The following is a 27,660-nucleotide window of genomic DNA, read 5'->3' on the forward strand; positions in this document are numbered from 1 at the left end:
GGGATTTTTTTTAAAAACTGCTTCAACTAACTACATTGACCAAATGAGGTAGTGCTTGCCTTCTGAAGCCATTTCAGGGGATCCATCATAAAGCAGTGAGTTTTGAAATATCAGGTTTGAAGGAGAAAAACCACTGAAGCAAATAATGGAACTTGGGCCTGAATGGGAAAACGATGAATGAGCTATTTGAATCTCATAGTGTTGCCAGGTGTCACTTCTGCTTTAACTATCCATCTATTTGATTATTTCTCCCTTTCCAAACATGAAATAGATGAGAACCAGAGTCAGAAATCTCAGTGGTCAGCATCCATGAGTCCTCTGCAAACACACTTCAGGTTCTGTCTGTGTGATGGTTTCAGGCAGGGTTATTTGATACGCTGGTTTATGGAGCGTTTGGGACTGCAGCACACGGGCCAGGTGCTCTGGATTTCCTGCTGTGAGGGGGGATTCCCCTGCTGCTGTGGTTCTTTCCAGCTGTGGTTGCTGTGGCTACTTGAATTGCCTTGCAGCAGGAGAGGCCATCGCCGTTCTGCTTCTCTCACCTGGGATCTAAAGGCTTCAGCTTCCCTATGGCTCCTCAGATGTAGGGGGTGAGAATTCTGAGCCTCTCTTTTTTCATTTTCTTAGGCTTTTTGGATACGTAACACTCCACCTGCTAACACCCTGTAAGTGCCTGAGCTTACCTGCAGTGCACACTCCAGTCACTCTCAAAGCCATTTCCAAAGTCCAGTTATTGGTCCCCTCTTGTGGAACATAACTGCCAAGTCCTTTTTTCAAATGTAAGGTCAGTGGAACTTCAGAATCCCTTTACGGTAAAGTATTTCCCAGACTGACTTTGGGAGTCCTTTTTGATAACCTGCAGTTAGATACACAGAATCCAATAATGCTGGAAAGAGATAATTCCCTTACTTGAAACCTGCTACTGCAAGAGCAGCCCTGAGAATCCCTGGTGCCTCTGGCCTGCACACGATGAACTGGGATTTATCTCCAGCAAGGTGGAGGGCTGGTCCAACATCTGTCCTGAAACTTTGGATGAAAATGTACCTGAAGATGGGATGGGAGCATTGTGAAGGTGATGACTGGATCCTTGGAGAGCAGGAAGAGGAGAAAGTGCCCTTTGCAGTGGTCAATGTTGCTGTCAGCCAACATTAGACACTCTGGTTCTGGAATTCTCTGATCCAGGGCATGATCTTATCTCCTTGGCTTCAGCAAGGCAGCACAGGGAGAAAATCCATTCTTGCTTAAAGTTACTGTTGGTCACATCTGCTCAAATTTACCTGAAGCTGCTTCAGGGGATTTTGGCCCACAGCAAAGTGGCAAAAGATGTTCCCCAGCTCCAATGTGGAGACCCACTGCTGCTGTGTGAGTTCCTCAAGGGATGGGGCCCATTGGAACTAGAAGTTACACGTGGACAGACGTAATGGATGTTGGCCTGAATCATTAATTTCTAAATTATTAATAAGTAATTGCTATTACTCATTAATTAATATGCTGTAAAAGTTTTTCCCTTTTAAGAAAAACACATTTTTCCCCTCAGAAATCCAATTATTGTAACATGATAACTTTTCCAGCTGTATAGTTCAGTTACTGAGACATTCCCGAGCCATGCAGCCATGGGAAGAATTCTCCTCCAATGTATCAAGAGGAGTTCTCATTTTTTTCTCTGAAGTCCTTTTGCAAGGCTGCCTTTCAGTCTGGTTCAAGCCCGTGTGTAGACACACATCTTCTGACAAGACCAGGCAGGTTTACAGCTCCTAACAGTGCATCCATCTGACACAGGCAGCTCCCGAGGGTTTGCAGGTTTGCTTGGAAGAAAACAAAGTATTTCCCAGTTGTGTCTTCTATAGATGAAACCTCCCAGACTGAAAAGCCAGAATAATGATTCCCAGCAGCTCATTGTAAATCCTCGGGTGCCAGTTTTGTCAGCTGCAAGTGTTGTGCTTGTTCCAACATGCCCATGGTGTTGAGTGTCGTGTCCATGGTTCTCGATGTGCCTGTTTGGGAGGTGCTGGAGCACAGAAAGGTCTTCTGATTTGGCCAGCCTTAGTTGCCAAAACCCCAGTAGCTCCCTCTTCATCTGTTGAAATGTCACAATAACCTTCATTATTAATCTGAGTTTGTTTTCTATGGTAGTATTTTTAAAACCTTGGTTTTGACATTCATTAATGACGGTAACACATCATGGTCGATGCTTCTGTTTGTGCTGAGTTTTTCTGCACCTCGAAACTTTCAGGTGAGCGTTGAGGCCTGGTGTGGCTGCAGATGGTACAGGGTGGGACTGGCTGTAGTTATGTGACAGAGGCCATCACCCCACAGAGGGGGACACATCTGGCATTTTGGAGGAAATCCTGAAGCTGTGCTTTGCGTCTGAAATTTCTAGTTTGTTTTTATTCAAGGAGTTGGTTGTGGCTACCTGCCCAAAACACCAAAGATGGACTGTTTGGTTCAGAATTACCCAGGTGAAGACCATGCCCGAGAGGTGTGTTACGGATTATGGAAATCTGTTTGCCCTAATCTGAATTCCAGCCTTTTGTTCCAGTCTGTTACTTGTGTCTGTTTTCTGAAGCTGATCTGTCTCTGGAATCGGAATGTGTGTCGGCAGCCACAGCACCAGCTGGTCAATAGCTTGGAACTGAATTTAAAAATAAAACATTCAAAAGAGGACAAAGTCTTGGTTTCGTTCCTTTACCTCTTGGTTTGGTGTTGCACATCTTGGTGTACCTCAGAAATACAAGGAATCATATAATGGAAACCTTTTTCCTTCTTCAGGTTCTGTAGAAAAGAAGCAACAGAGAAGATCGATTCGAACCCGCTCCGAGTCTGAGAAATCCACCGAAGTTGTGCCAAAGAAGAAGATCAAAAAGGAGCAGGTTGGCTTCCTCCATGTAGAGAGTTAAAATATATTGTATTCATAAATGTTGTGGCTTATATTGGTGCCTTTTTATTTTTCTCCATTTTTCCCCATCGGGTTTCGGTTTGGACTATCCTCCATGAAATCCCCCTGTCAATGCCATTGCTGTGACTCTGCTACTGGCATCTTCTCAGTATCAGTCAGGCTATGGAAGTGGGAACGCAGTGATGGATGACTCCCAATGAACCTGCCATGTTTCCTTTGAGATTTCTGTTCTGAGCAAAATGGGTTTGTTTCAGTGATTTCTCTTGGATGGAATTGCAACCAGGTTCCTTCCTTTGGCTCTTGATTTAGCTGCTGGCTTGTGTTGAGGCTTTGTTTTTCAAATGAAGTTAGAGTGATTAATTTGACCACTTCTGAAAATGGACTTCAAGAATGATTTCACTTAAAGATGAATAGTCAGACTTTCATGTTGGCAGACATCAGCAAAACAGTTCTGGGATACACCATTTTTTCCTGAAATAGTTCTAACGTGTACAGGGCATTTCTTTAATCTGGATGTCAGACAGACAAATGTTGTTGCTTTAAGAAAATTTTAATGATAAAAAATTTCTGCGTGGAAATGAGTAGGAGAGTGCAGTGGATGGACAGAAATACTACAACCTGCATACACTTTAAACAAGTTTGTCAAAGTTGTTGGTTCTTCTCCTTGCATGGTTGATTTTTCCCGCTTCAAGGGCCTCTGTCTGAAAGCTGAGAATTTTATATAAATGTTTCATAGTTTAGCTTTTCCCAGTGAGAATTTTTAAAGAGAGTCAGGATGAAGATTTATATGGGAAGGGGAAAAAATATTTTATCTCTTTAATTTATTCTTTGCCCTTTGCGCTTTGTTTTGCACTTCCTTCACTTCAGAGACTGAAAGTGAACTCAGTTGCTTTTTTGGGGTTTTTTTCCTTATTTTTCCTTTGATGCTGCAGCATTTCTGCACTGCTGTGCAGCAGAGGAGTGCTCCAGCTCGAGGCAGTTTCTTGCTGAAACTTTAAAGCAGTTTAAGTGTTGGGTGTGTGACACCTGATGTGGTCCGTGGAGCCTCTTGGCACGAGCTGTTGCAGCCTCCCCCTTTCAAAAGAGTTGTTTTATGTTTGTAAAGGTTTCTTAACAAAGGTATAAGAACCAACAAGATGAACTTCATGGATGCCAGGTAGCTTCATGTGCTTCTCTTACCTGGCTTGACTCAGTCTGTGGACATTAATTAAAAGTGCTTTTCTCAGGAGAAGTATCTGACTAAAGTGAAACCCAGGGGCACTGTAATGCGCAAAACCTTGAATGTATTAAGTTAAATTTTTAAAAAGAAAACTTACTAACTTCTTACAATTATGCAACAATATTTGTTACCCAAAGTCAAGTTTTCTCGATTCCCCAGTTAGTCTGCAACAACTTGGTATAAAATTATAACTGGAACGAGTACAATTAATGGGAAAAACAAAATGTTGATGCTACTGTTACAGTGACTAGTGGAGAAATAAAAGTGATTGTTTAGATTTTATATTTGTATTACAAAATGTATCCTATACAAATCCTTCTACTGTATGTTTTTACCTATTGTACAACAAAATAAAATATTTTTTAAAAAAATTATAGAATAATCCTTAAATATTTACTAAATGTGTTTCTCCATGCATATGTAACCACATTGCAAAGAAATAACTTGTAATTCTTAACCTTGAAAACAGGATTTTAGGCAACAGCTTTCTTCTGTAAATATTATCCAGTCACCAAATTCCCACATCTTCCATGTGTGTTGGCAGAACAGTTCCTAAACTTCTCCGTAGGGTCGAGGACTGGAAGTGCTTTTGCAAGATTGTAAACTTGTACCTTTGTGTGCTGGAGCCTGTGCCCCGGAGTTCCAGCTGTGTAGAGCCCTGCACCACGGCACCCGGGCGGGCCCGTGCAGAGCTCTAGACGGGAGGAAGGGCTGCAGGAGCTGCAGGAGCTGCAGGAGCTGCAGGGAGCACCGAGTGGCCCCGCACTGGGCCTCACTAGCCCAGTGCCAGCCCTGCCGGGGGCACGTGTGCTCACACAGCTGTGGGGTTTGCACAGCTCCAGGGGTGGCTGCCCGAGGGCCCCCGCTGCTGCCTGCTGGACACGGATACAGCGCTCCTGTCACCTTCCTGCCCCAGGGGAGAGAGGAAGGACCTGGCTAGTGGCCCGTGGCTGCCAGGGCTGCGGGCACCAGCGTAGGCAGGAGTGGATCCAGCGGGACGTGGAGGCTCGGGCTGAGGAGGGGATGGCAGCTCCCACCTGAATTCTAACCCCTTGAACTGACCTGTTTGCTTTTTGGTACTAGGGAGAAACTTTCCTCTGGTGTTAACTGTGGATTTTCCTTTCAAACAGGTTGAAGCTGTCCCACTGGCAGCAGTGAAGACGGGGTTGCAGAAAGGTGAGTGACAGGTGAAAATTAACTCGACTGACCTTGGTGGCTCCTGGCCCTTGGGCAGCAGCTTTGTTCCATGTGAGCCACGGTGTTGGTGCTCTGTAGGGCTGAGCTTGACTTCTCTGGGGCCAGGCTGTGTTTGGGGTTCTGGTCCTTGTGCATTGCTGGAGGAAGGATGATGTTTGTTCATGTGCTGTAAGCCCCTAAGTCCTTCTGGGCATTTCTTAAAAGTCTCTGCTTAGCCAAAGTTAAAGGTGGATGATGAAGAGGAAATCTCCTAAGGATTTATCCTCCCTTAGAGACAATTTATTGCTTTCCTTCACTGTGTCACCATGTTAAAAAGTTTGTCAAAAGCTCTGCCTAAGCTGGTTTTCAGTCAATTTTCAGGGAGAATTCAACTAGTAACAAAATTGCAAACTGAAAATTGAGGTAGATAATGGAATCCAAGCTCTCATCTTTCTTTCCTTTATTAAGTTTAAGTAAAAAGTTGAGAACGTGTATTAAACTAATTTTAGCGTGTTGTGTTAAGGTGCCAGTGAGATTTCAGACTCCTGTAAACCCTTAAAGAAGAGAAGTCGTGCCTCCACGGACATGGAACTGACCAGCTCAGCCTACAGGGATACGTCTGACTCTGATTCCAGAGGACTCAACGATTTGCAGGTAAAGGTGTGTTGGTTCTCACAGGAACCTGAACAAGCTGTCAGTGTACAAGAGGCTTTTCAGTTGATTGTTGCTAAATATGTGAGCACTATTTTCTACAAATTTTGAGTCTTTTATTGTCTGAAAACATAAAACCTGGTCTGTTTACTTCTAATCTGCTCCACTGGTTTGTTACAAAAATACAGTGTTTGCTTACAATTTTTTCTGTTACTTTGTCTGGCAAAGCATTGGTTTAGATCATGGTTTGCTCTGTGGAAGATTTGAAATTCTTGGGGAATTGGGAGATGCTGGTGTAACTCCAAAGAGTGTCTGGAAAAGTAAGAGAGCTCTTTATGGTGTTTGGCTTGTACAGGTGAAATATATCAAGGAGGCAGCGCTGGTGTCATCCCAGTGAAATTCAGCACACTTCCAGGACCTTGGTGTCTCTTGACCTACCAAATGGTCTTTTGATCAACAGTGCCAGGAGTATTTTCCCAGTGTGGTTGTGGTTTGGCGTTGTCTGGTTTGAGAGCCGTGGGTTTTTCCTCTTTGTAGGGCAGTTTTGGGAAGCGTTCAGACAGCCCCTCAGCCACTGCTGACGCCGATGCCTCAGATGTGCAGTCTGTGGACTCCAGCCTGTCCAGGAGAGGAACTGGAACAAGTAAAAAAGACACTGTTTGTCAGGTAACTGGTGATACTGGGAAGTGATGGACACTAAATATGTATCCCCTGTTTCTGTTAGTTCTCTTAATTTGACCTCTCAGATAAAATATCCAGATTTTTAGGAGTCTTTATGCTCTGGAAATGATTCGTATTAAATGATCCCTAAGCCCTCCTGCAGGCCAGAAAGCTCAGCAGCTGGAAGGTGATGTCTAAGCCATACTTGCCAGCATCAGTAGAAAAAGTAGATGCCATTTTCTGTTCCATTTGAAGATTCCGGATGGTTGGTCAGGATTGGACAGAGTGAGAATTTTTCAGTATTTTGAAAAAAAATTCCTGGGATGTTCTGTCCAGTTCCCTGGTCAGTAGTAAAAAACCTGAAGAGCAAGAGCAGCTTGTTCCCTGAGACATGGAGGAGTGCAGGTGATGCTGTGGTGCCTCTCGTGCCTCTGTCCTGGCTCACACTGTTACCCCAGAGCAAAGTGCAGGGAGTGCTGGGATTGTCCTCGGCCTGAGGCTTGCCAGCTTCAGTTCTCCTGCCTTACCCTCGTTCTGAAGCACTTCCAGCCAGTTCCTGTAGGTAGCACCTGGCAGTCACTTGTTCCCTGCTGAGCTCTCTGCCCCTTGCAGATCTGCGAGAGCTCCGGCGAGTCGCTGCTGGCCTGCGAGGGCGAGTGCTGCAGCATGTTCCACCTGGAGTGTCTCGGCCTGAAGGCCATGCCTGAGGAAAAGTTCATCTGCACCGAGTGTAAGAACGGTGAGTGTGTTCCTGTGCCTGGAAAACTGGGAGGGATTTCCCCCTTTGCTCAGGAGCCACATTCTGGTCAGGGCAAACCAAGATGGTGCTTTCTGAGGGTTTGTGAGTAAGTTTGGGTTATTCCGCTGCTTTTTTAACCTCTGAGGCCAGATTCTCATTTTCCATTTAACAAGTGCCTTGTAAGAAAAACAAATACTGAACTGCATAGGGTTTAACTTGGAATAAGAGGCTTTTACATGAGCAACTACTCCAATGTTATTATAGATCCCAATAACCACTGTTGGATGGGAAGGATCCTGTATTGCTCGCAGCCTGTTGGCTTCAGAATTTGTTTGGACAATATCTATACGTCAGAGTTGGCTTTTACAGTCGGCATTCCTTATTCCTTCTCTTCCAAGGAGAGCACACGTGCTTTTCCTGCAAGCTGCCTGGCAAGGACGTGAAGCGCTGCTCTGTCAGCACCTGCGGGAAGTTCTACCACGAGGCCTGTGTACGCAAGTTTGCCACGGCCCTGTTCGAGTCCCGGGGCTTCCGCTGCCCGCAGCACTGCTGCACCGCCTGCTCCATGGACAAGGACATGCACAAAGCCAGCAAAGGTGAGGGCAGCAGCTCTGAGCAGGGAGGGGGCTCAGCTGCATCGTCACAGTGACACTTCATCCACTTCCAGTCTGTAACACGGCGTGCGGCGAGGAACGAGGGTTTCCTCCTCGCCGAGGTCATCAGCCGAAATAGCTCGTGGGTGGGAAGAGCTGGCAGCGTGACACTGTGGGGTGTACCTGGATCCACACACTTGGCCAGCTCTTGGTTCTGGGTCTGATGGAAGCCAAGGGTTCACAGTACGAGGCCAAGGAATGTTGGTTTTTAAAGACTGTTTGTAGTGGCCTTGTGAACAATTGTTTTTCAAAGAAGAGCATCCTTTTAGAAACGAACCAAAATGTTTAAAGCAAACAAATAGCCCCTAGATTGATGGAAGTTTTGCTTAACAATTTTAAAGTGAAAGCTAAGGGGTAATATTTGTGAAACTTTCTTTAGAAAAAAGATGTAGCTGTTTCTTTCTTGTACCCAGTACTGCCATTGGGATAGACCCAGGCCTGCCTTTGCCTGTGGGGAGCTGTGCCCTGTGCTGACCTGAGCATTGGCTGCCCTCGGTGGTGGTTGCCAGGGCAGTGGTGCTAGCCCCGGGTGACGGTGCCTCTGCTGTTTCCTGAGCAGGTCGCATGGCGAGATGTCTGCGGTGCCCCGTGGCCTATCACTCTGGAGACGGCTGCATCGCTGCAGGAAGCTTGTTTGTGTCATCCCACATCCTCATCTGTAGTAACCATTCCAAAAGGACTCACTCCTCATCAGCTGTAAATGTAGGCTTTTGTTTCGTTTGTGCAAGAGGTGAGACACTTGGTTTTTCCCCTGTTCTGTTGTCACTCGTGCAGTTTAGTGATAAAAATAGTGTTTCATGAGGAACTCCTCCCTTAGGGCTTGCTGGGGTTAAATGCTGGCTGGGATTTTTTTATGTAATTTAATTTTATTTTATTTTGGTCAGTAGTTCTCATGAGATTCCACTCGCTGTGTTGGTCCATAAGGTTTGATAGCCAGAAGCAGCACTAGGCACTCAGGCCCACTTGTTCTGCCAGAAGGGAAAAGCAGATCCCAATCCCCCCCATTCCAGCCTTTTCATGCTGAGAATGGTTGCTGTGTTGTTAATCACTGTATTAAGCAGAAGGGGATTCTTTCACTGCTACGAACTTAAAGCTGTCTGAGTTTTAGGGCTAAAAGGTGGGATTTACTCATGAGCTAGAACAACTCAATTTATAGCTGCCATCACATTTGAGAACTTTGAAAGAAAACCTTTAGCAGTACTGTATGAGCAGGTTTCATGCTGAACTTTTCCATGTGTCAAAGTTCTTTTTTTTTCTTTTTAACTTTTTTCCCCACTTGTTACTTTTATGGTTCTTCATTCACCAGGGTTCTGTCAGAGAGCAGCTTAAAAAAATATAGGTGCAGCAGTTGCTTTGGTCTCAAGATTCAAAAGTACCATTATTCTGTTGGAAAAATATTAATGTGTACCTTCTACAGAATGCCAGCAGTTTATATTGGATATGTTCTCTGCAACAGTTTTGAGAGTCACTAATAGGGAAATGAAAGTGAGCTGGATCCTGAAGTTACTTGTTTTCATTTGTATTCATTCAGGTGGAAGTTTAGTTTGGCTTGACTTTGCAAGAGCAGAGGAATAATTACACATCTCAGAATGACAGAAATGCAGAAAGAATTTTTCATGCCTTTTTTTTTTTTCTTCCACTTTACATTTGTTTAGTAATTCTCTTTATACGTGAATCTGGCTCCATCAGAGATGAAACTGTGCAAGTTTGTATTTTCTCCTGGCAATCTAAATAACCTCTTGTGCCCTGGCAGATAGAATTCCCTGTCCTGTTTATTCCCCAGATCTTAATTAGGAGAACTTGAACAGTTACAAACCATTGCCACTGCCTGAATCTTCTGTGTCTTAGAGCAGCTCTGCACTTGTTCCTCTAGAGCGTTCTTGTGGGGCTTGTGTCCACCAGGCCTGGCTGGAATCAGGAGCCAGAGTGCTGAGGGCAGTACCTGGGGCAGGAGCACTGAGCCACCTGCTCAGAAAGAAATGGGGAACTGAACGCTTCAGAAATCCTTGGACATCTCTGACAATGGTGATTTAATTAGTGGTAGTCGCTATCAGGAGCAGAGACTTTGTGTTTAGATGCAGTTAATGAAGTGAGAAATGTAGATGAGAGACAATCTGTAAGATATACAAACTTGCTTACAGTGAGGTACTTGAAATACAAGATATTTGAAGACCTCTTACTCACCACCCTGCAGAAGCCCTCCAGTCAGCCTGGCACAGTTCACCTCGTTGCATGTGTGTGCAGGTTCCCTTGTTCTGGGAATCCTCCCAGTGATGCGTGTCCAGGTGGGCTGACCCCATTCTTCTTACAGCAGTGCTCTAGGCACCGTCCAAGAGCTTCTCTCCAGCCCCCAGCTGTGTGTCCCTCAGGGGAAGAGCTGGGGGCTCTCTTGGTAGCTGATCTTTCCTGTTTCTTTGGGGCTCAGTTGCTCTGCTCTTGCCATGAGTTACTGGCCAAGCGCTTCTGCTCCGCAGCTCTGGGCTCTCAGCGGGGCTGCCTGGCTCTTTGGAGTAATGAGGAAAAGCTCTTCTTGGTGCAGGACAGAGAATTGCAAAGGCCTGGAATGGAGTTATGTAGGGAACTGAGCTGGACTGTTCTGGAGCAGCCCTGGGAGGGCTGGGTGGGGGAGCTTCACCTCCACAGCCTAGGGCAGAACTTCCATCTGTGCTTCCCGTGGTGCCTTACAGAACACTGACCTCCTCCTTGCTTTCCAGCACAATTACAGAGGCAAAACACTTCCGTAGGCAAGATCTCAGGGAGAGACTTGTAGGGAGTGGGACGGTGAGTTCTCATTCCCAACGTCTGTTCCATCTGTAGCCCAGCTCAGCACGGCCCAGCTGCAGTGAGCATCACCCCAGGTCTGCAGAGCAGCTTCCTTTGGCCCTGTGGGAAGGAGAGGGGATCCCACGGATTCAAACTTCGTTGCTTTTCTTGTGCTTGTCTGTAAATGCACAAAAGAAGGGTAAAAAAACAATTGAAATTCCACTTAGAAGCAGCTTATTTCATTGCAAGATTTTCCAGTTGAGTCTCTCCAGCACAATGTCTTTGTTAGCGCAGAAACTTTATCAGACTTTCCTTTTTCTTCATTTTATCCTTTTTTCATTCCCACATAACGCATTAGAGGTGCTCATTGGGTTTATTTGGTTTTTCCTTCATGGAATCATGGGTAGTTTCATTGCAACTCATCTCTTTCTGTTTGTTTCGTATAGGGCTGGTAGTGCAGGACCATTCAGACCCCCTGTTCAGTTCCTATGCCTATAAGTCCCACTACCTACTGAATGAGTCAAATCGTGCTGAGTTGATGAAATTACCTATGATTCCTCCTCCTTCGTCAGCTTCCAAAAAGAAATGTGAGAAAGGTAACCAAAATAGTTTCTTTCTCTTTAATTTACTTTCGCTTTTTCTATTTTTTCTCTCTAAATCAACGGAGAAATGTCTGCTTGTCCCCTGACACTGACTGCTTTCAGTGACCTTCACTCATGGTTTTTGTGAGCCTGTGTTCATGTTGTTGGCGATTTTTAATTTTTTTTTTTTTTAATTATAAAAGGGCTTAAAATAATTGCTGTCACTAAATTCTCCTTGGAAGAGATTTGGTCACTCTCTATCTGGCCTGGGCTGTTCCAGGTTCAGGGAGCTGTTTGCACAGCAATGTGAAGAGGAGGCAGATGGATCTCGATATTGTTGCAGTTCAGTATTTGCCTGGATGATGTAAAACCACTTCTTAAAGCGATTGGAAGCAGAGGGGCATGTGCTGCTTCGGGCCTTGGGCAGGTCCTGCGAGGAGAGAGGGCGTTTGGGGCTGGACAGGGGTGGGTGCCGTGTCCTTGTGGAGGGTGCCAGAGCAGGAGGGCAGGGAGCTTTGGCCTGAGTGTGTCCCCACGAGCCCCCGGGCCTCGCGTCCCACCTCCACCAGCGAGCCAGAGTGCCCCACGCCTGTCCCCTCCCCTGGGGATGGCTCCTTGCCACAGCTGGGCAGCTCTGTTCAGGGCCACCTGCTGCTGCCGAGGGGGCTGAGGCTCTCCAGACCCCCCTGGGGCCGTTCCTGCTGTCTGTGTGCAATGCTCAGCTGTGGTATTTCGTTCCCCACAGAAATTTGGTTCCCCGGGAGCGTTCAGAGCCGCTGCCCCATTTCCCAGCCCAAGTTAGGTCGCTGTCAGCGTTGTGAGATCAATGGCTTGCTGTAGTCCTGTAATTCCTGAGAACAAGAATTATTTTGAGCCCTGTGCTTAGCTTGAGCCATATCTGCCTAATGCATCCTGAGAGCAATGTTGGGTTTTTTCTTGCTTAGCGTTGACAGTTTTATGTTTGATTTTGTTTGATTTTTGCATCTCTTGGCATTTTCTCATCTTGGATAATGTTTCAGTAATTTGTCTGTATTTCCTCTGAAATTACATTTGCAAAAAACACTTCAAAAATTTCATTATGGGTTTGGGAGCTCTGGAGGATCCATGTGACTGGATTTTACTGGATTTAGCAGAGGAAATACAGTGTTGGTCATGCAACTGAATTGTTTAAGGAATGCTTATTGTAACGTGCAATGATCAGTTAATGCAATGATATTTTGGGAAGTCTATAGGTGAACAAGATTTTCTGATAAAGGTTTGAAAGTGACTATTCACACTTCTTTTGATACTGTGATCGAAAATTGGTTTGAATACTCTCAAGTCTCCCAGATTTTCCATCTGGGAGACAAAATCTTATTAATTTTTGAATATATATAAATATAAGAACCTATATCTATATATTGTATATACCTGCATGTATAAAATATTTCAGTATGTGCAATGTATCAAGTCATCTTACATGAGCAGCTTTGCTGAGGGTGGCTTAGAGATGTGCTGTGGCTCTCCACATGTAACACATCATCCAAAATGTGAGCCAACCAAAATAACTTCTGCCCAAATTAGTAAACTTCAGAAATTCATGTGAACCCCGGTGATGAGGTTCCCTCTGTGCACCAGGAATTTTTGGGATGGTGACAACTCATGTGTGTCTCATTCTGCTTTATGTACTGGGCTCATCCTGATAAACTTTTTGTGGCATAAACACACTTATTGCAACTCTTTTTCCTGTCCTTGCAGCAGAAAAGTATTGATCAACCTATAGGCTGTGGGGTTGGTGCTCGCTATTGATTGCTGGGGATTCAGTCAGAGCAATGTTGATTGAAAAGGATTCTTTAAAAATGTGGAGTTTTGTGCTTGCTTTGGCCATCACCAGAGCACTGAGAGCTGGTAGCACTGTTCCCAGCTGCAGTGCTTCCTTTGGGAATGGTGCTCCTCCTGCCAGCTCACCTCGTGTTCGAGTCCTCAGCTGCTTTTTTGTCTGATGCAGTTGAGAGCCCCAGCTTCGATTAAGCCCTGCACAGTCCTTTTTAACCAACATTGTTGAGTTTGACTTGATCCCTTTCTTTTGCCGTTTTTCTGTGGGGCAGTGGGAATCTGGAGTGGATGATTTTAAATGAATGTCAATTGCTGTGCACGGGGGGAGCAAATCCTGACTTCTACAAACCAAGCAGGGCTTCTTTGTTTCAAGGTGGCAAACTGTTGTGCTGTGAGTCGTGCCCAGCTTCCTTCCACCCCGAGTGTCTCAGCATAGAAATGCCTGAGGGCTGCTGGAATTGCAATGACTGTAAAGCTGGCAAGAAGCTGCGGTACAAGCAGATCGTTTGGGTCAAGCTTGGGAATTACAGGCAAGTTCACCTTTTGGGGGTTCTAATGCTTTGGATGTCTTAACGTACTCTGGAATTGCAGGAAGATAAAGCATCTCAGTCATCGTGAACAAGAGGTAGAAATACAATAATTCCTCTGCTTGGGGTCAGACATGGATGTCACCCTTGAAATGCGATGCTCCTGCTCCTCCCAGGCAGTGATGGACTCTGGATTGCACACACCTCTGCTCTGCAGAGCATGATCAGGATGTGGGAAGGCAGGGGCTGGCAGAGCCCAGCTGTCCTTGCTGGTGTTTGCTTCAGTCAGCTGCAGCAATACAGCTGCTTGCAGGTGATCCTGGAATCCCACTCTCAGGCCATGGATATTCTTAGAAGGCTTTCCCAGAATTTGGAGTGAGAACGTTGCTTGTGTTTTGCATGGAGCTTCCCAGGCATTGCCAGCAGGAGCCTTGGCTGCATGAGGGAGGAATTCATTTCCTTAAGAGAGGAAAACTGCCTTTTATTTCTCAATCCCGTTAGGGAAACTGGGAAGCTCTGGTTCAGGGAACTTACATTCTTCTTTTCTCTCCTACTCTGCAGGTGGTGGCCAGCAGAGATCTGCAATCCCAGGTCTGTGCCTCTCAACATACAGGGCCTCAAACATGATATCGGGGACTTCCCAGTATTTTTCTTTGGTTCACATGACTACTATTGGGTACACCAGGGCAGAGTTTTCCCTTATGTTGAAGGAGATAAAAGCTTTGCTGAGGGGCAAACTAGTATTAACAAGACCTTCAAGAAAGGTAAAATCAAACAAAGTTTATAGTGGTTTATGACAAAAATTCCACGTGTTTGTGTCTCCATCACCACTTAACCTGCATGGGAATATTATGTGACTAGTGTTCTGTGTTCACGTGAAATCCAAGCATTGTGTTGATCCCTTGACTGCAGATAAAAATGTGTTTAAGTGCCTACTCATTGTGTGTTGTTGTGGGCCAGTTCAGTGCTTCCACAAATGGGGGAATGTTGAGATGGATCTTGGGCTCTGCTGCATGGGATCATTGTCTGATATCTTGGTACCTGCTGAAAGTACCTGATGATAAATTCATGATAAATTGCAATAACTAATTTTTAGCTTGTCTTTTTGTTAATAGAGTTCTGTTCCTAGTCTTTAAAAAAAAAAATTAAATAGATACATGTACATGTACATATTTAATTAGCAGCAGCTGGGGCTGATTGCTTTCTATTCTGAATTCCTTGCACAGCACTTGAAGAAGCAGCAAAGCGTTTCCAGGAACTGAAAGCACAAAGAGAAAGCAAAGAGGCATTGGAAATTGAAAGGAATTCAAGGAAGCCTCCGCCCTATAAACACATTAAAGTGAGTTGGCCTCTTTCTATTTTATTTTTATTCTGTGTGTGAGGAAGTTGCCCTGTGCATGAGTGAGGATGCCTAGAGAAGGTGTGGCTGCCCACTCCCTGGCAGTGTTCAAGGGTGGGTTGGGTGGGCATCACAGCAACCTGGTCTAGTGGAAAGTGTCCCTGCCCGTGGCAGGGGTTGGGATGGATAGTCTTTAAGGTCCCTTCCACCTCACACTGTTCTGAGATTCTAAATTACGTACTTACACCAAGGTGTTCAACAGTGGAAACCTAAAGAAATCCACACAGATCATTCTGCTGTTCTTTTCACTAATCTCTCGTTGTGTTTTGCAGTACCGTAAGACAGAATAAAATAACCTTTTTTTTGCCTTTTCACGTCAGTTGTTGACTCAGTGCTCCCAGTGCATCGCCTTCATCCCCTGTTCTGCCCTTTGTTCCCCAGTCCAACAAGGTGATCGGGAAGGTGCAGATCCAGGTGGCCGACCTGTCGGAGATCCCGCGCTGTAACTGCAAGCCGTCGGACGAGAACCCCTGCGGGCTGGAGTCGGAGTGCCTCAACAGGATGCTGCAGTACGAGTGCCACCCGCAGGTGTGCCCGGCCGGGGAGCGCTGCCAGAACCAGTGCTTCACCAAGAGGCTCTACCCCGACGCCGAGATCATCAAAACCGAGCGCCGCGGCTGGGGCCTCCGCACCAAGAGGAGCATCAAAAAGGTACAGAGAGGCAGGACAGGGCTGCGACAGCCACCGGGCTGGGTCTGGGTGAGAGTATTGTGCTCTGCACCTCCGGAGAATGAGCTGTGCTTCAACCCCTCAGCAGCTGCTCAGAGCAGTGCCCAGTGCCTTGGTGGCCTTGTATCGAGGTGTCAGTCACACCCCAGCTCTTCTGATTTTCCTTAGAAAACACTGTTGGCCTCAAGGGCTGCTTTTAAACATGGGGTTTAGCCATTAGTTTTATTAAATTCAGAGCTTTTTAAATCTGTGTTTCATGAAAACTGTGTTACTGCAAATGTTCTGAGCTTATTGACTACTAAAGTCGTAATAAAAGTGAATATGTAGTGAAAATACTTACTGTAACAGTTCCTGTTTCCTGAGGAGTCCATGAACATTGTCACATTGTCCTCCTTGAAAGAAAGCAGGAAGGTTGAAAGGGTTTTACAGACCTGATAACTGTCTTGTGTACTGAATGCAGGAACAGGACTGCCTTTTATTCTGCCTGGGTGTATTGCTAGCACAGCAATTACCTGGTGCATGTATTCACACTGTGCCTACCAGACCAGTAAAGTGTAACACTTTTTGTGATGATCTTTTTTATAGGAAATGCTTTTTTCTCTGCTGCTTCCCTTTATGATCGTGGTTAGGATGCATAGATTTCTTACTTTTGTTCTCTTTTTGTTCTTTGTTCAGGGTGAATTTGTGAATGAATATGTTGGGGAGCTGATAGACGAGGAGGAGTGCCGGCTGCGGATCAAACGTGCTCACGAGAACAGTGTCACCAATTTTTATATGCTAACTGTAACCAAGGTGAATATCGTGTCTTGTTTGATAGCAAATGTCACTCAGCAGCAGGAAAACCTCTTTGCTTTGTAAGTACTAAACACATCTTTGTCTTTTTCCTTGAAGGACCGAATAATAGATGCTGGCCCAAAGGGGAACTACTCTCGTTTTATGAACCATAGTTGTAACCCAAACTGTGAAACGCAGAAGTGGACAGTGAATGGTGACATTAGAGTTGGACTGTTTGCTCTTTGTGACATTCCTGCAGGTAAAAGGAACTATTTGGCATGTTTGCTTTTGTCTTGCAGTGGCCAAGTTCCTCTCTTAGAATCGTGGTTTTTTTCTTTGAAGTGATTAATACCAGTGAAGTGTTTAGGAGCTTGGTCATTCATTGGAGTGGAGATGTTACTTAAGGTTCCAGTTTTAGCCGGGGTCTCATGGTAACAAATGCTGGTGAAATGCTGTTGTCACAGGCCTGTCTTCCCTCAGTGTCCATGTGGGTGAATTGTTTTTCTTTAAATTTCAGGAATGGAATTAACATTCAATTACAACCTGGACTGCCTGGGCAATGGCAGGACCGAGTGTCACTGCGGAGCAGAAAACTGCAGCGGCTTCCTGGGAGTGCGTCCCAAGGTACATGGATGGAACTGGAGCTTCTCCCAAATCCACAAATTCTGTAGGGCAAAGAGGCTTTTGATTTATTTCACTATTTAGCCTAATACTTTCTACCCTTGGAAGTCTCCAAAGATTCTATAGTCTGCCCTGCCATGCTGTTGTGCCTGGCAGGAAGTTTATTCCAAAACTTCTGAATGAGCACTTCTGGCTTTTAGAGCTTAAAAACTATTTTAAATGGATCTCATTTAAGAAGAATTCATGCAAATAATGACCCAAAATTTACTTGAATGCTGGAGGTTTATAAGTGACTCTGTGTTGTGATTTTCTCCTTCTTAGACAGCATTTGCAACGGCAAATGAAGAGAAGGTGAAAAATGCAAAACTAAAGCAGAAGAAACGGAAAATAAAAACAGAACAGAAGCAGATGCATGAAGATAACTGTTTCCAGTGTGGAGATGGGGGAGAGCTGGTCATGTGTGATAAGAAGGACTGTCCCAAAGCATACCACCTCCTATGCCTTAACCTGACTCAACCACCTTTTGGTAAGGACAGTGCCTCCTCCGGCTCAACTTTTCCTTCCTGCTACAAGACAGTGTTGGAGATGAAATGCAGCATTCCTGTACATAAAATAGAGTGTTCACTTACATTAAATGCAGTATTAATTTGCACTAAGTGCACCAAATTTGCTTTTGTAATACCACTCACTTTTAGCAGTACATCAGGTGACTGTTCCTAAATGGAACCGGTGGGCAGAGGCTTTATCATAATTTTTAATGTTGTTCTTGTTCCTCTCCTTGAATCAAACCTCCTTTTATTTTGATTGAAACATGAGCATCATCTTTTTGCCTAAAAAATGCAAAGTAGAACTGTTTTCAGTCAGCTTCTTGTACATGAGAGGCAGAAGTGGCGGCTGATTTTTCTCAACTTTGTCTGCATTCATCTGAGCAATCCAACACGGAGTGAGGGTTAAAGGCCAGTGCTGTCTCCACAGTGCACTAATTCCAGTTCTTTCTTTGTCTCCTCCCATCCTCAGGAAAGTGGGAATGTCCGTGGCATCAGTGTGACATCTGTAGCAATCCTGCCGTGTCCTTCTGTGAGTTTTGCCCCCATTCCTTCTGTAAGGATCACGAGAAGGGAGCCCTGGTGCCGTCGGCGCTGGACGGCCGCCTCTGCTGCTCCGCACACGACCCCAAGTCTCCTGTGGCACCCGAGTACTGGAGCAAGATCAAGTGCAAATTGGAAGCACAGAATGCTGCGGAAGAGGCAAAGGAGTGAATTTGGTTAAAAACAAACACGGGAGGGGAGAAGAGGGGCAGCAGGCGATGAACTCAGAGTTTGCAATGCCACACTCGGCTTTGTCCTCGGAGCCGTCACGTGTGAGCTGGAATGGGACCATTGACCTGAGAGAGAAGGACCAGGCAGTGGTGTTTGGTTTTTATTGTTTGGTCTTTCTTTTACCCTTGAATGTGCTACAGCAGCTCTTACTGTTGGAAACCAGGAGCGTCTTGGCCTTTGAAGAAAACCGTAAACCTTTTGACAGTGAAAAGAATATTCTGTTTAAAATAATGTTCTTTGAGTGTAGAAAGCAAAGCATAGCCACATATTTATTTATTTAATTTTGAAAGGGTGTTGAAGATCTGGCTTTGATCAGTCATCGTGTCTTTAGAAACAAAACAGCGAAGCCAACGTAACTTTTGTGTCTAGTTTATGGAAAGAGCAAAGCCTCTCCCCTCTGTAACTGAGATGCCAAACAGACAGGTGTGGGTGTCAGACCAGGTGACTCTGAAATGCCTCTGTTCCAGTACTTATTGTTAAAGGCATTGGAGAAGGTAGGTTGTCTCTCATGTTTACTTATGAATATTATTGTGAAGCTTTTCCTGTGAGAAATCAGGTGTGTGACTTCTGGGAAGTGCTCGTAACACAAGGTCTGGCAGTGGGGAAGAAATGGTGGTGCCTTGCTCCAGAGCTGTCTTGGGTGTTTGCAGACATGCAGAAATTCAGAGTTTAATTACACAGGTCATTTCTTTATCCCACCTATTTTGGAAACCCCTCCCAGGCAGGAGAGGCTCCCAGCCCTCAGTCAGAGCTGAAGGCAGTCCTGCCAGTGGGTTCCTCATCTGGTTTGGTGGCAGTTACTGAGTGTGAGTCTTCAGTCCTGCCTTCTCAGGCTCCCCTTGGCTTCAGGGAGACTTGGGCACGAGGGGGACCTGACCCATGTGCGTGTTGGTTTCGACAGAATGTTAAGATTTTTTTGTTAAGAGAGATCTTCTAACTTTAATCTTCATTGTTAATGGAGCTGAGGAACATCTCAGCACTTCCTCTATGAACAGGGTATTTTGTGTCTGGGTAAGGGCCATATCCCAGCAGCCAGCTGATGCCTCAGGAGATGGTTCTGTCTTGGATTTCCTCTGTCAATCAGAGAGACAGACTCCTTCAGTGAGGCTTTCAAAGTGGCTTATGTTGGCTCTTGTTCCAGAATTTTTTTAGAAAACCTCTATTCCTCCGTTTTTTTGTGCAAGGAGCCACGGGGCACTGGTGTCCCCAGGCTGGAGCTAGTTTTGGTGACTCTTCCCCCCAGCCCATGATCTCACCAAGCACTGTCTCCCCCCACCCTGGTATAGCTAGTACTTCTGATTTGTGTACTGATAACAGCTACTCCCTGCCAGCCTTTGCTCGTGGGTACTGAAAATAATCAAATGTTGCTGGCATCTGGCTGAACTGAGCCTTGGAATTAAGAACCTTGTCTCTGGAAAACTGCTTACACAAACCTGTGGGAACACGGAGACTTCTCAGATCAAGGAAAAAGTCAGTGTGGAATTTAGAACATGCCTTGCCTCTGCATGGTGTCCTTCTCATCCTCAAATTGATGTACAGGGGGAGTTGTTTGTGTGTGCAATGGTAGAGTGGTAGATACACTACAGTCCCTGAGCAGCTGCTGTGCCATGGACTCGGCCCAGAGCAGCTGCCCACACCTCCCTTGGGCTGACAGAGCCCACAGGTGTCTGGGGCACTCCTGGGCCAGCAGCTCTTGGGATCCCTAAAGCACTTCCTGCTGTGGGCCATGCTCCAGTGAGGGTCCGACACTAACCCTGCTGGAAAGCAGTGCTGGATTTTGGTATTTTTAAAGGAAAAAAAAGGTACAAAAAGGATTTTATTTTTCTTAATGTTTTGTGTGGGAAATGTCTCTTTTTAAGCTCTTATTGAGGATGTTTAACCTTCCCAGAAATTCCAAACACAGCTCTTGCTACTGTGTCTGTAGGGCCTGGGTGTTCACTCTGTAGTATTCATTAGGCTTGATAATGTTCAGTGATTTTCTCTGAAGTCAGAGCATTCTGATATTGCAGCTATCAGCTGACATATTTTATATATATATATATATATATCAGATATGTTGCTGATACCGTGCTGCTCTGTGAGTGCACCGGCCTGCTCCATTCATCCCGTGTCCATGGTGACCTGCTGAGCAGAGGGACGTGGTGTGGCAGCACCAGGACACCTTGGGAGCATTGGATGGGAGCCACAGACTGTCAGTGGCCACCTTGGCCGTGCCACAGAGCTGTGCCAGGACACAGGACACAGGGAGGGCACAGAAAGCTTCAAACTTTTGTTTTAAAACTTGTTAAAAATGCTGTGATGGAGGCTGCTGCTCCTTGTGCCACTTGATGTCTTGGTTCACTTTGTGTTCAGACTTCTTAGAGATGCTTCTTTTTTCCACCAAAAAGTGATTCATAGCAGCCAACAGCTGGGCTTGGGCTCAGAAGGGAAAACAGGAGAGGTTGTTCAGTTTGTGAACAAAACTCTGAACTGAAGAGAAGGTGAGTCTTTCAAAAAGCTTTAACTTTGTTAGATGAGAGCAGGCCAGTTCAGAGGATCTTGGTGACTGCAGGGGCTGTTCTGGGTGCCAGGCTCAGATGTTAAAATGTACATTTTCACCATGTAAACTGACTAACCAGAATGTAGTTGCTTAGTGCAGCTCCTTTGTAAGGAAAAGATTGCACAGCTGTTCTGATGGATTGGCTTCAGCAGAGTGGGAGGCAGCTGCTGAATTAATTTGTGTGGGCTCCAAATTAAGGAATCTTGGGTCATTTCATGCTGAGACCTAGGGGAAATCCACAAAACTGGTGATTTTGGTGGAGAATTGCAGTGTGCTGTCCCAGCACATTGTTGTTCCTTCATGGGAACACACCGGCATGTTTTTCTCTTACTTTCGTGTTGAATTTTTGGGGTGGCCCCACACGCCCGGTGACCTCCTGCCTCCAGCTCTGGCACCTGGGCAGTGCCTGAGCTGCCCTGCCCAGGGAACAGGGTTTGTGGTTTACTGGAGCTTTTGCTCTGCAGCTGCACCTGGGCACAGTGCAGGCATCCTGCAGCCCGTGGCCAGATGAATCCAGAAGCAAGAATTCCACGATTCTGTGATTCCAGCGGTGCAGAGGCCGGCTCCACCATTCCTGAACACTTGGTGCCAGCATTAGCTGTTGTAGCTGTCAGGTTATTGTATAGACTTGTCCTGTCCATAGGCTGTTGAAGGCATTTGCAGCTCAGGAAGGAAATTTCGTGGGCAAATCACCTTCTCTGGTCACCACATGGTCTTGGAGAATCAGTTCAAATGGAGTAATAGGGCTGGAATGTGGATTTTTGGCCTTTCTTCTAAAAAAAACCCTTCTCTTATCTTAATTTCAGGATAGAATGGGAAAGACACAATTACTAGACATAATTATCAATGAGCATAAAATCTGTATATATTGAAACTTTACAGAATTATGTGGGCGGGGAGGGGGGAGGGTGGGATGGGGGTGTCCGACGCTGGTACGGAGAAGTCACTTTAACATGGAAACCTCTGCCTCATTGAATTCAGGGTTTAATGTACTTGAAGCTCTGCGGTTCCTTTTACAGCTTTTTTATTTATACATGATTTTTTGTATACTGCATTGAAAATGTCCTTGACTTCCCCCGAGCTCCTTCCTGCTCCCGCTGTACAGTGGATCCATGGCACACGGGAGGGTTGGGGAGCAGCTGTCTGGGAGGTGTGTGCTCGCCAGGTGTTGCGTGGGAGACGGCGACCTTGGGGCAATGCTGTCCCTCTGCTTCCCATTCCCGTCAGCTTTCCCCACCATTTCTCTTTGTGTAGCAAAAAAACATTTGCACTTACGATACACTCCTACACGTTGGATGTATTCCCAGTGTTGTTCTGAGGGAAAAAGGAGAAAAAAAGGCAAAACAGGAAGAAAAGAAAAGTTGTTCCCTGTGATACTGTATTTCTGAGTGAGCAGCTCAGGTCTGTGTTCCCCTGGGAGGGGTCTCGCTGCTCCAGAGCGGGACGTAGGGAGCTGGAACTGAGCTTTGTGTAGGGGATTTCTGTGATTAATGTGAATAAAAAAGGGAAAACATGTGTGATTTTGCCAAAGCCATTTACCACTCCCTGTGCCCCGGGGCTGTGCCCTCGCTGTGCCACCTCCAGGGGTCCCTCTGGAGATCCCAGCTGTGTGGGGTCCCGGGGAGCCCCCCACCCTGCAGTTCTCTCTCGCTTTTGGGTCATAACCAGGCTGGACGAACCCCTACGCTCCCCGTCCCGGGTGGATCTGTATCTCATTTTGGTGTCACTTTTCCAACAAGCCAGCGGCGCTGCCGCAGCCCCCGGGGGGCTGGGGGTTTGCATTCGGGGTGCCGTGAGGACCCCAGCCCCTTTGTCTCCACGCGAGTGATGTTGCACAACACAGATCCCCGCGGATCCGTCTCCATCCCCACGTGCTCTGTAAGATGGACCTTTGTAGAGTCGTTATTTCTGTAGACTTTGTTTATCTGTAACAAACTTTGTAGATTCTGTGAAATGTTATTTTAACGAAATCACTCGAGTCTTTAATAGCAAAGCGTCAATATTCACCCAAGTCGGTATGGAAGAGTTTTTGGACGCAGATGCAGCCCTGGCACTACCAAGGAGTGTCTGATTCCACGGGGCATTACTGTATCATGACTTGATGTTGCCGCATAGACTTTGAGATATCCAATATTTTGGGGGGTTTGTGTTGGCCTCTGTCCTCTTGCATAGTGTGAAGCCTGTAAAGCTGGTTCCCTGTACATAGATAGCTCCTGTCCTCTAGGTAGAGCGTATCGAGACTTGCCTGTAATATTTTAGCTTCTTACTGACTGTGTGTGATGGTAGAACATATAATTTTTGTACATTCTATTTACTGAGATGTTGCCTTGGTTTTTTTTTTTTTTATTTTATTTTACAAATACTCTGGAATTCCGATGTGGTTTTTTGGGGGTTTTGGTTTGGGTTTTTTGTTTGTTTTCCTTTTTTTTTTTTTTTTTCTTTTTCTTTTTTTTTTTTTTCCCTTTTGCTTTTCCGTGAGGATTCCTTTGGAAAGGTTTTTAATGACATTCCACTGATCTGAAATTTTTTGCTTGAGGTTGACTTCAATAAATCGTTCTGAATGTTCCAATGATGAGATGAGTCAGTTCCGTCTCGGGGCGGGGCGGGGGGGGGGGAATAACGGGACTCCCGGCCGCGGTCCCTCCTCCGGGCGGGCCGCGCTCGCCCCGCCCGGCGGCTCCGCGGGCGCGCAGTGGCCATGCGGCGAGCGGAGCTGGCGGCCGAGGCCGCGCTGCGGGCGCTGCTCCTCGCCACCTTCGGGTGGGTGCGGGACCCCCGCCCGCCGCCCTGCCGCGCCCGCCCCAGCGCTCATGTGCTCGTCTCGTTGCAGGATCACGGAGTTCCTGCCGCCCTTCCAGCGCGTGGTGCAGCCCGAGGAGATGTGGCTCTACAAAAGCCCCTACGTTGAAGTGGACCACGTCCCCACAGTCTTCATGTTTGTAAGTTCAGTGCGTTCCTGAAGTGGTTTGGGTCGGAAGGTACCTTAAAAGATCATTTCGTCCCTCCCACTTACGGGGGACGCCCCCCTTCCACCAGACCAAGCCCTACAATAATCTGTGAACAGTTCCGGGGCTGGAGCATCCACAGCTGCTCCGGGCAGCCTGTGCCAGTGTTTCCTGCGTTTACTTTGATTTATTCTCGAATTACCAGCTCTCCTTTCAAAGCAAAGCTGCTGGCTAAAGGCTTGTACTGCAATACCTGCAGCTCCTAGTGCACGTTGCAGAAAGTGCAGGATATGGTGTCCCTGTGGATAAAGAGCTGCAGGGAGGGGCTGTGAGGATGGAGCCCGGCTCTGCTCAATGGGGCGAGAGGCTCAAGCTGCACCACGGACATTTCCACCTGAACAGGAGGAAGAGCTTTCCTGTGTGGGTGACTGAGCAGTGACACAGGCTGTCCAGCCAGTGGGAGTCTCTTACCTGGAGATACTCACAATCCATCTGGTCACAGTGCTGGGTGATGTGCTCTGAGCACCCTGAGCAGAGGGGTTGGACTTGATGGTCCCAGCCCCAGAGATCCCTTTCTACCCATCCTGTGAGATTAGTACCAACTAGGCCAAACATACAGCGATCTTTGTCATATTTTGAGGCTTTACCGTCCAGGGTTGCCTTTGGGATTTGAAGCTGATAAACGGATTAGGACTTTGCACTGTTGTCCAAAATCCATTCCACGTCTAACTTACCGGGCACATGGAAGATAGCACAGCTCTCGCTATCAGGGAATGTTTTCCTTGCAAGCAGCTATTTTTAGCAGGGATTTATTATAGTTTTATTGTCAAATGTTTTCCCAACGGCTCTAGGCTTGGTTAGAGGAGTTTGACTAACTCTGTGTTGGAGTTCCAGGAGAGAGCAGTGTGTCAGAGGGATTGGCTCCCTCTCTCACAGGGGTGAGGTGAAGGGCTGTGACTCCTGAGTTGGCAAATGGCAGGTGGGATTTCCTGCAAGAGGTGGCCACTAAACATGAAGGACAAAACCTCGGGATAGCATTTGGAACAGGCAGCGTAAAGCAGGACGTGTGCCAGAGCTCAGGAGGGAGCAGACTCCGTGGGAGCCTGGCAGTGGTGAGGATGTCCCGGGGTGAAATCCCTCGGGGCTGAGATGGGGATGGTGATAACTGCTCTGAATCAGCAGCTGCTGTGGTTTTGCTGACGGAGCAGAGCGCGGGTGCTGCTGACAGAGCTAGTGCTGGGGCTTGTGGGGAGGGGAGAGCTGAGGTGCTGTGCCTCGGGACACCCCCAACAGGCAGCCAGAGCAGCACTCTGCCAGGAGAGCTGTCTGAGAGCCAAAGGATGTGCTGGGCTGGTCAGGGCCTGCTGCAGATCCAGCTGGTGGGGGACTGTGTTCTGATGGAAGTGCAGCGATTGCAGAGGACAGATTGCTGCTTGCCTTTGGGGAAGGGAAGTGCACTCGGAGTCTTCTTGAGTAACTGCTCTTGTGTTCTGGTGAGAACTTAAACCTGCTTCACTGACACCTAAAATTCTCCCTGCGTTGTGCAGTTCATCGCATTTCTGTCTCCCTTGTTGCTCATCATCCTGGCGAGGCTGTTCATGGGCGCTGACCACGAGGACACGAGGGAAGCCTGCCTTGGTGAGCTCCTCCTTGTTCCAGGGAAAGGCAGCTTGAGCCCTGCCCATGCCTGAACGTGCTGCACTCTCAGGTGGGGATGATGCTGATGTGACCCTTTTGCTCTCTCTCAGCTGCCAGCCTTGCTCTCGCCCTGAACGGGGTTTTCACAAACGCCCTGAAGCTCGCAGTGGGGAGGTGAGGACTGGCTGGTTCCCAGCGGGGCAGGCAGGTCTGCAATAGCCACATCAGGCCCAGGAGCTGAACTTGGACATGCTCAGCCTGGAAAGAATGTGGTTTTTTTTTCTAGCTGCAAAGACAATTTAGAAATAGAAAAAACACTGGGGAGCTGCTGTCTCAGGCCATCACTCAGATGGGCTCACTCAGGCCCAGGCTGGGGAGGATGGCGTTGGCACGGGCAGCTCCCTGTGCTCCCTGCTGCCCCGTGGGTGCTGGCAGTGCCCACGCAGGGGGGCCCTGAGCTCCACTTCCCCGTCCCAGGCCACGGCCCGACTTCTTCCACCGCTGCTTCCCGGACGGCCGAGCCAACGCCGAGCTGGCGTGCACGGGGGACGCCCGCAGGGTGACCGAGGGCCGCAAGAGCTTCCCCAGCGGACACTCGTCCTGTGAGTCTGCCACGTCTCCCTCCTGCTGCAGCCCTGGGCAGCGAGCTCTGGGGGCCAGGACCCGTGGGGAGGGCAGCTTGCATTTGCTTTCCTGCACCCCACAGCTTTGGCTGCATTCCCAGAGGGACTCGGGTTTCCCTCTGCAAAGGAATGGGGTGAGAAATGTGCTCCAAAGCTGTCTGCAACCCCAGAAGGAGGGATGTGTGCCAGGTAGCAGCTTCTAGGATCCATCAGTCCCAGCTGGTACTTCCCTTGGCTCACAGGCACAGGCAGACACCTCTCGCAGCCTTTCCACTGCAGCAGCAGAGGGTGAGGGTCTGGCAGCAAAGCCTGGAGCTATTCTGAACCGACATTGTTCTGTTCTCTTCCAGTTGCCTTCGCTGGTCTTGCCTTCTCTGCCTTCTACGTGGCAGGGAAGCTGCACAGCTTCGTTCCAGGCCGGGGGGGCCGGGCCCTGCGCTTCTGTGCCTTCCTCCTGCCCCTCTTCCTGGCCACCCTCATCGCCGTGTCCCGCACCTGCGACTACAAGCACCACTGGGAAGGTGGGTGAGCAGCTGTGGTGCACCTGGACGGGGCTCAGCAGGTGCCCTGAGCAGGGCACTCCAGGCACGGGGGGGCTGTGGTGCCACAGAAGTGTTCAGAGCCCCAAACAGTGACTTGGGGGTTTTTTTTTTACTCCTCCAGTGGCAATTTTGCTGCCACCTGCAGGGAACTGCTGCCTTCCTCTGTGGTCTTGAAATACATACCAAGCTTGGGTTTACAGCCAAGTCAGGTTATGGATCTAGCAGAAAAGCTGCTGCTGAGGAATTGATCACGAGGCTTGGGAGGGTGAAGGGCCATTAACCTTTCTCTGGTCTTGCCCACAGATGTGTTGGTTGGCTCAGTGATGGGCTTGGTGCTCGCATACCTCTGCTACAGGCAGTACTACCCTGCCCTGACAGACCCCACGTGCCACAAACCATCTCTGGCCAAGCCCAAACCGCTGCCGGCGCACGAGGAGAAGCCTCCAGCTCCCAGCTTCCACCTGAACATCTAGTGCCAGGCTCTTCCTGCCTGCTCCCTGGATGCCAGGGCAGGGCGAGGCTTGGGGGAGGCTGCTCGGGAGAAGTGAGGACGAACCCCTGGGCAGGTGTTCCCTGCCGAGCTGGTGAGTGTCCTGCCCTGGCCCTTGTGTTGCTTCATCTCATTGAATTCTGTAGGCCGCCCCCTCCTCAGGCCCACTGTGAAGGGAGGGAGGCGCTCGGGCTGCCAAGCTGCACAAAGACAGTTGGGGTGTGAACACAAACTGGGAAAATGTGATGACCCAGTGTGCTCGGTCTGGTGGGAGTTCTCGTGTCCAGTCCAGGAGGCACCACTGGCCACCTCCCTGCAGTCCAGCCGAGCTGTCCCAGCCCTTCTCCTGGGAAATGAAGTGCAGGACCTGCCAACTTTGAGCTTTTCTAATTTCCCAAATAAAGGAGTTTAATTTTTGTAA

General features: G+C 47.6%; 2 protein-coding genes across 6 annotated transcripts in view; both read left to right on the top strand.

Annotated features, from left to right (window-relative positions):
* Window positions 1-23,573, top strand: part of NSD3 (nuclear receptor binding SET domain protein 3) — a 36,071-nt gene extending 12,498 nt beyond the window's left edge. For 3 of the 5 annotated variants that reach the window (XM_054000830.1, XM_054000833.1, XM_054000831.1), the window contains 17 exons: window positions 2,770-2,870; window positions 5,246-5,291; window positions 5,815-5,945; window positions 6,480-6,608; window positions 7,215-7,341; window positions 7,740-7,937; window positions 8,554-8,724; window positions 11,204-11,353; window positions 13,527-13,683; window positions 14,242-14,444; window positions 14,907-15,019; window positions 15,461-15,730; window positions 16,424-16,540; window positions 16,640-16,781; window positions 17,040-17,146; window positions 17,465-17,669; window positions 18,161-23,573. In XM_054000830.1, the coding sequence (XP_053856805.1) occupies window positions 2,770-2,870; window positions 5,246-5,291; window positions 5,815-5,945; window positions 6,480-6,608; window positions 7,215-7,341; window positions 7,740-7,937; window positions 8,554-8,724; window positions 11,204-11,353; window positions 13,527-13,683; window positions 14,242-14,444; window positions 14,907-15,019; window positions 15,461-15,730; window positions 16,424-16,540; window positions 16,640-16,781; window positions 17,040-17,146; window positions 17,465-17,669; window positions 18,161-18,402 (2,609 nt within the window). In that variant the 3' untranslated portion in view covers window positions 18,403-23,573. Of the gene's footprint in view, window positions 1-2,769; window positions 2,871-5,245; window positions 5,292-5,814; window positions 5,946-6,479; window positions 6,609-7,214; window positions 7,342-7,739; window positions 7,938-8,553; window positions 8,725-11,203; window positions 11,354-13,526; window positions 13,684-14,241; window positions 14,445-14,906; window positions 15,020-15,460; window positions 15,731-16,423; window positions 16,541-16,639; window positions 16,782-17,039; window positions 17,147-17,464; window positions 17,670-18,160 lie in introns of those variants that run through there. The other 2 variants (XM_054000834.1, XM_054000835.1) reach the window with 2 other exon arrangements.
* A 4-nt stretch (window positions 23,574-23,577) lies between these two features.
* On the top strand, window positions 23,578-27,660 carry PLPP5 (phospholipid phosphatase 5). The gene is given in 8 exon segments (XM_054000873.1): window positions 23,578-23,671; window positions 23,674-23,761; window positions 23,832-23,940; window positions 25,494-25,584; window positions 25,695-25,758; window positions 26,062-26,186; window positions 26,558-26,728; window positions 27,053-27,660. Coding segments are annotated over 8 exon segments (912 nt in total). The 3' UTR covers window positions 27,223-27,660.

The sequence above is a fragment of the Vidua macroura genome, chromosome 28 (assembly GCF_024509145.1).
Source record: "Vidua macroura isolate BioBank_ID:100142 chromosome 28, ASM2450914v1, whole genome shotgun sequence".
NCBI classification, from domain to species: Eukaryota; Metazoa; Chordata; class Aves; order Passeriformes; family Viduidae; genus Vidua; species Vidua macroura.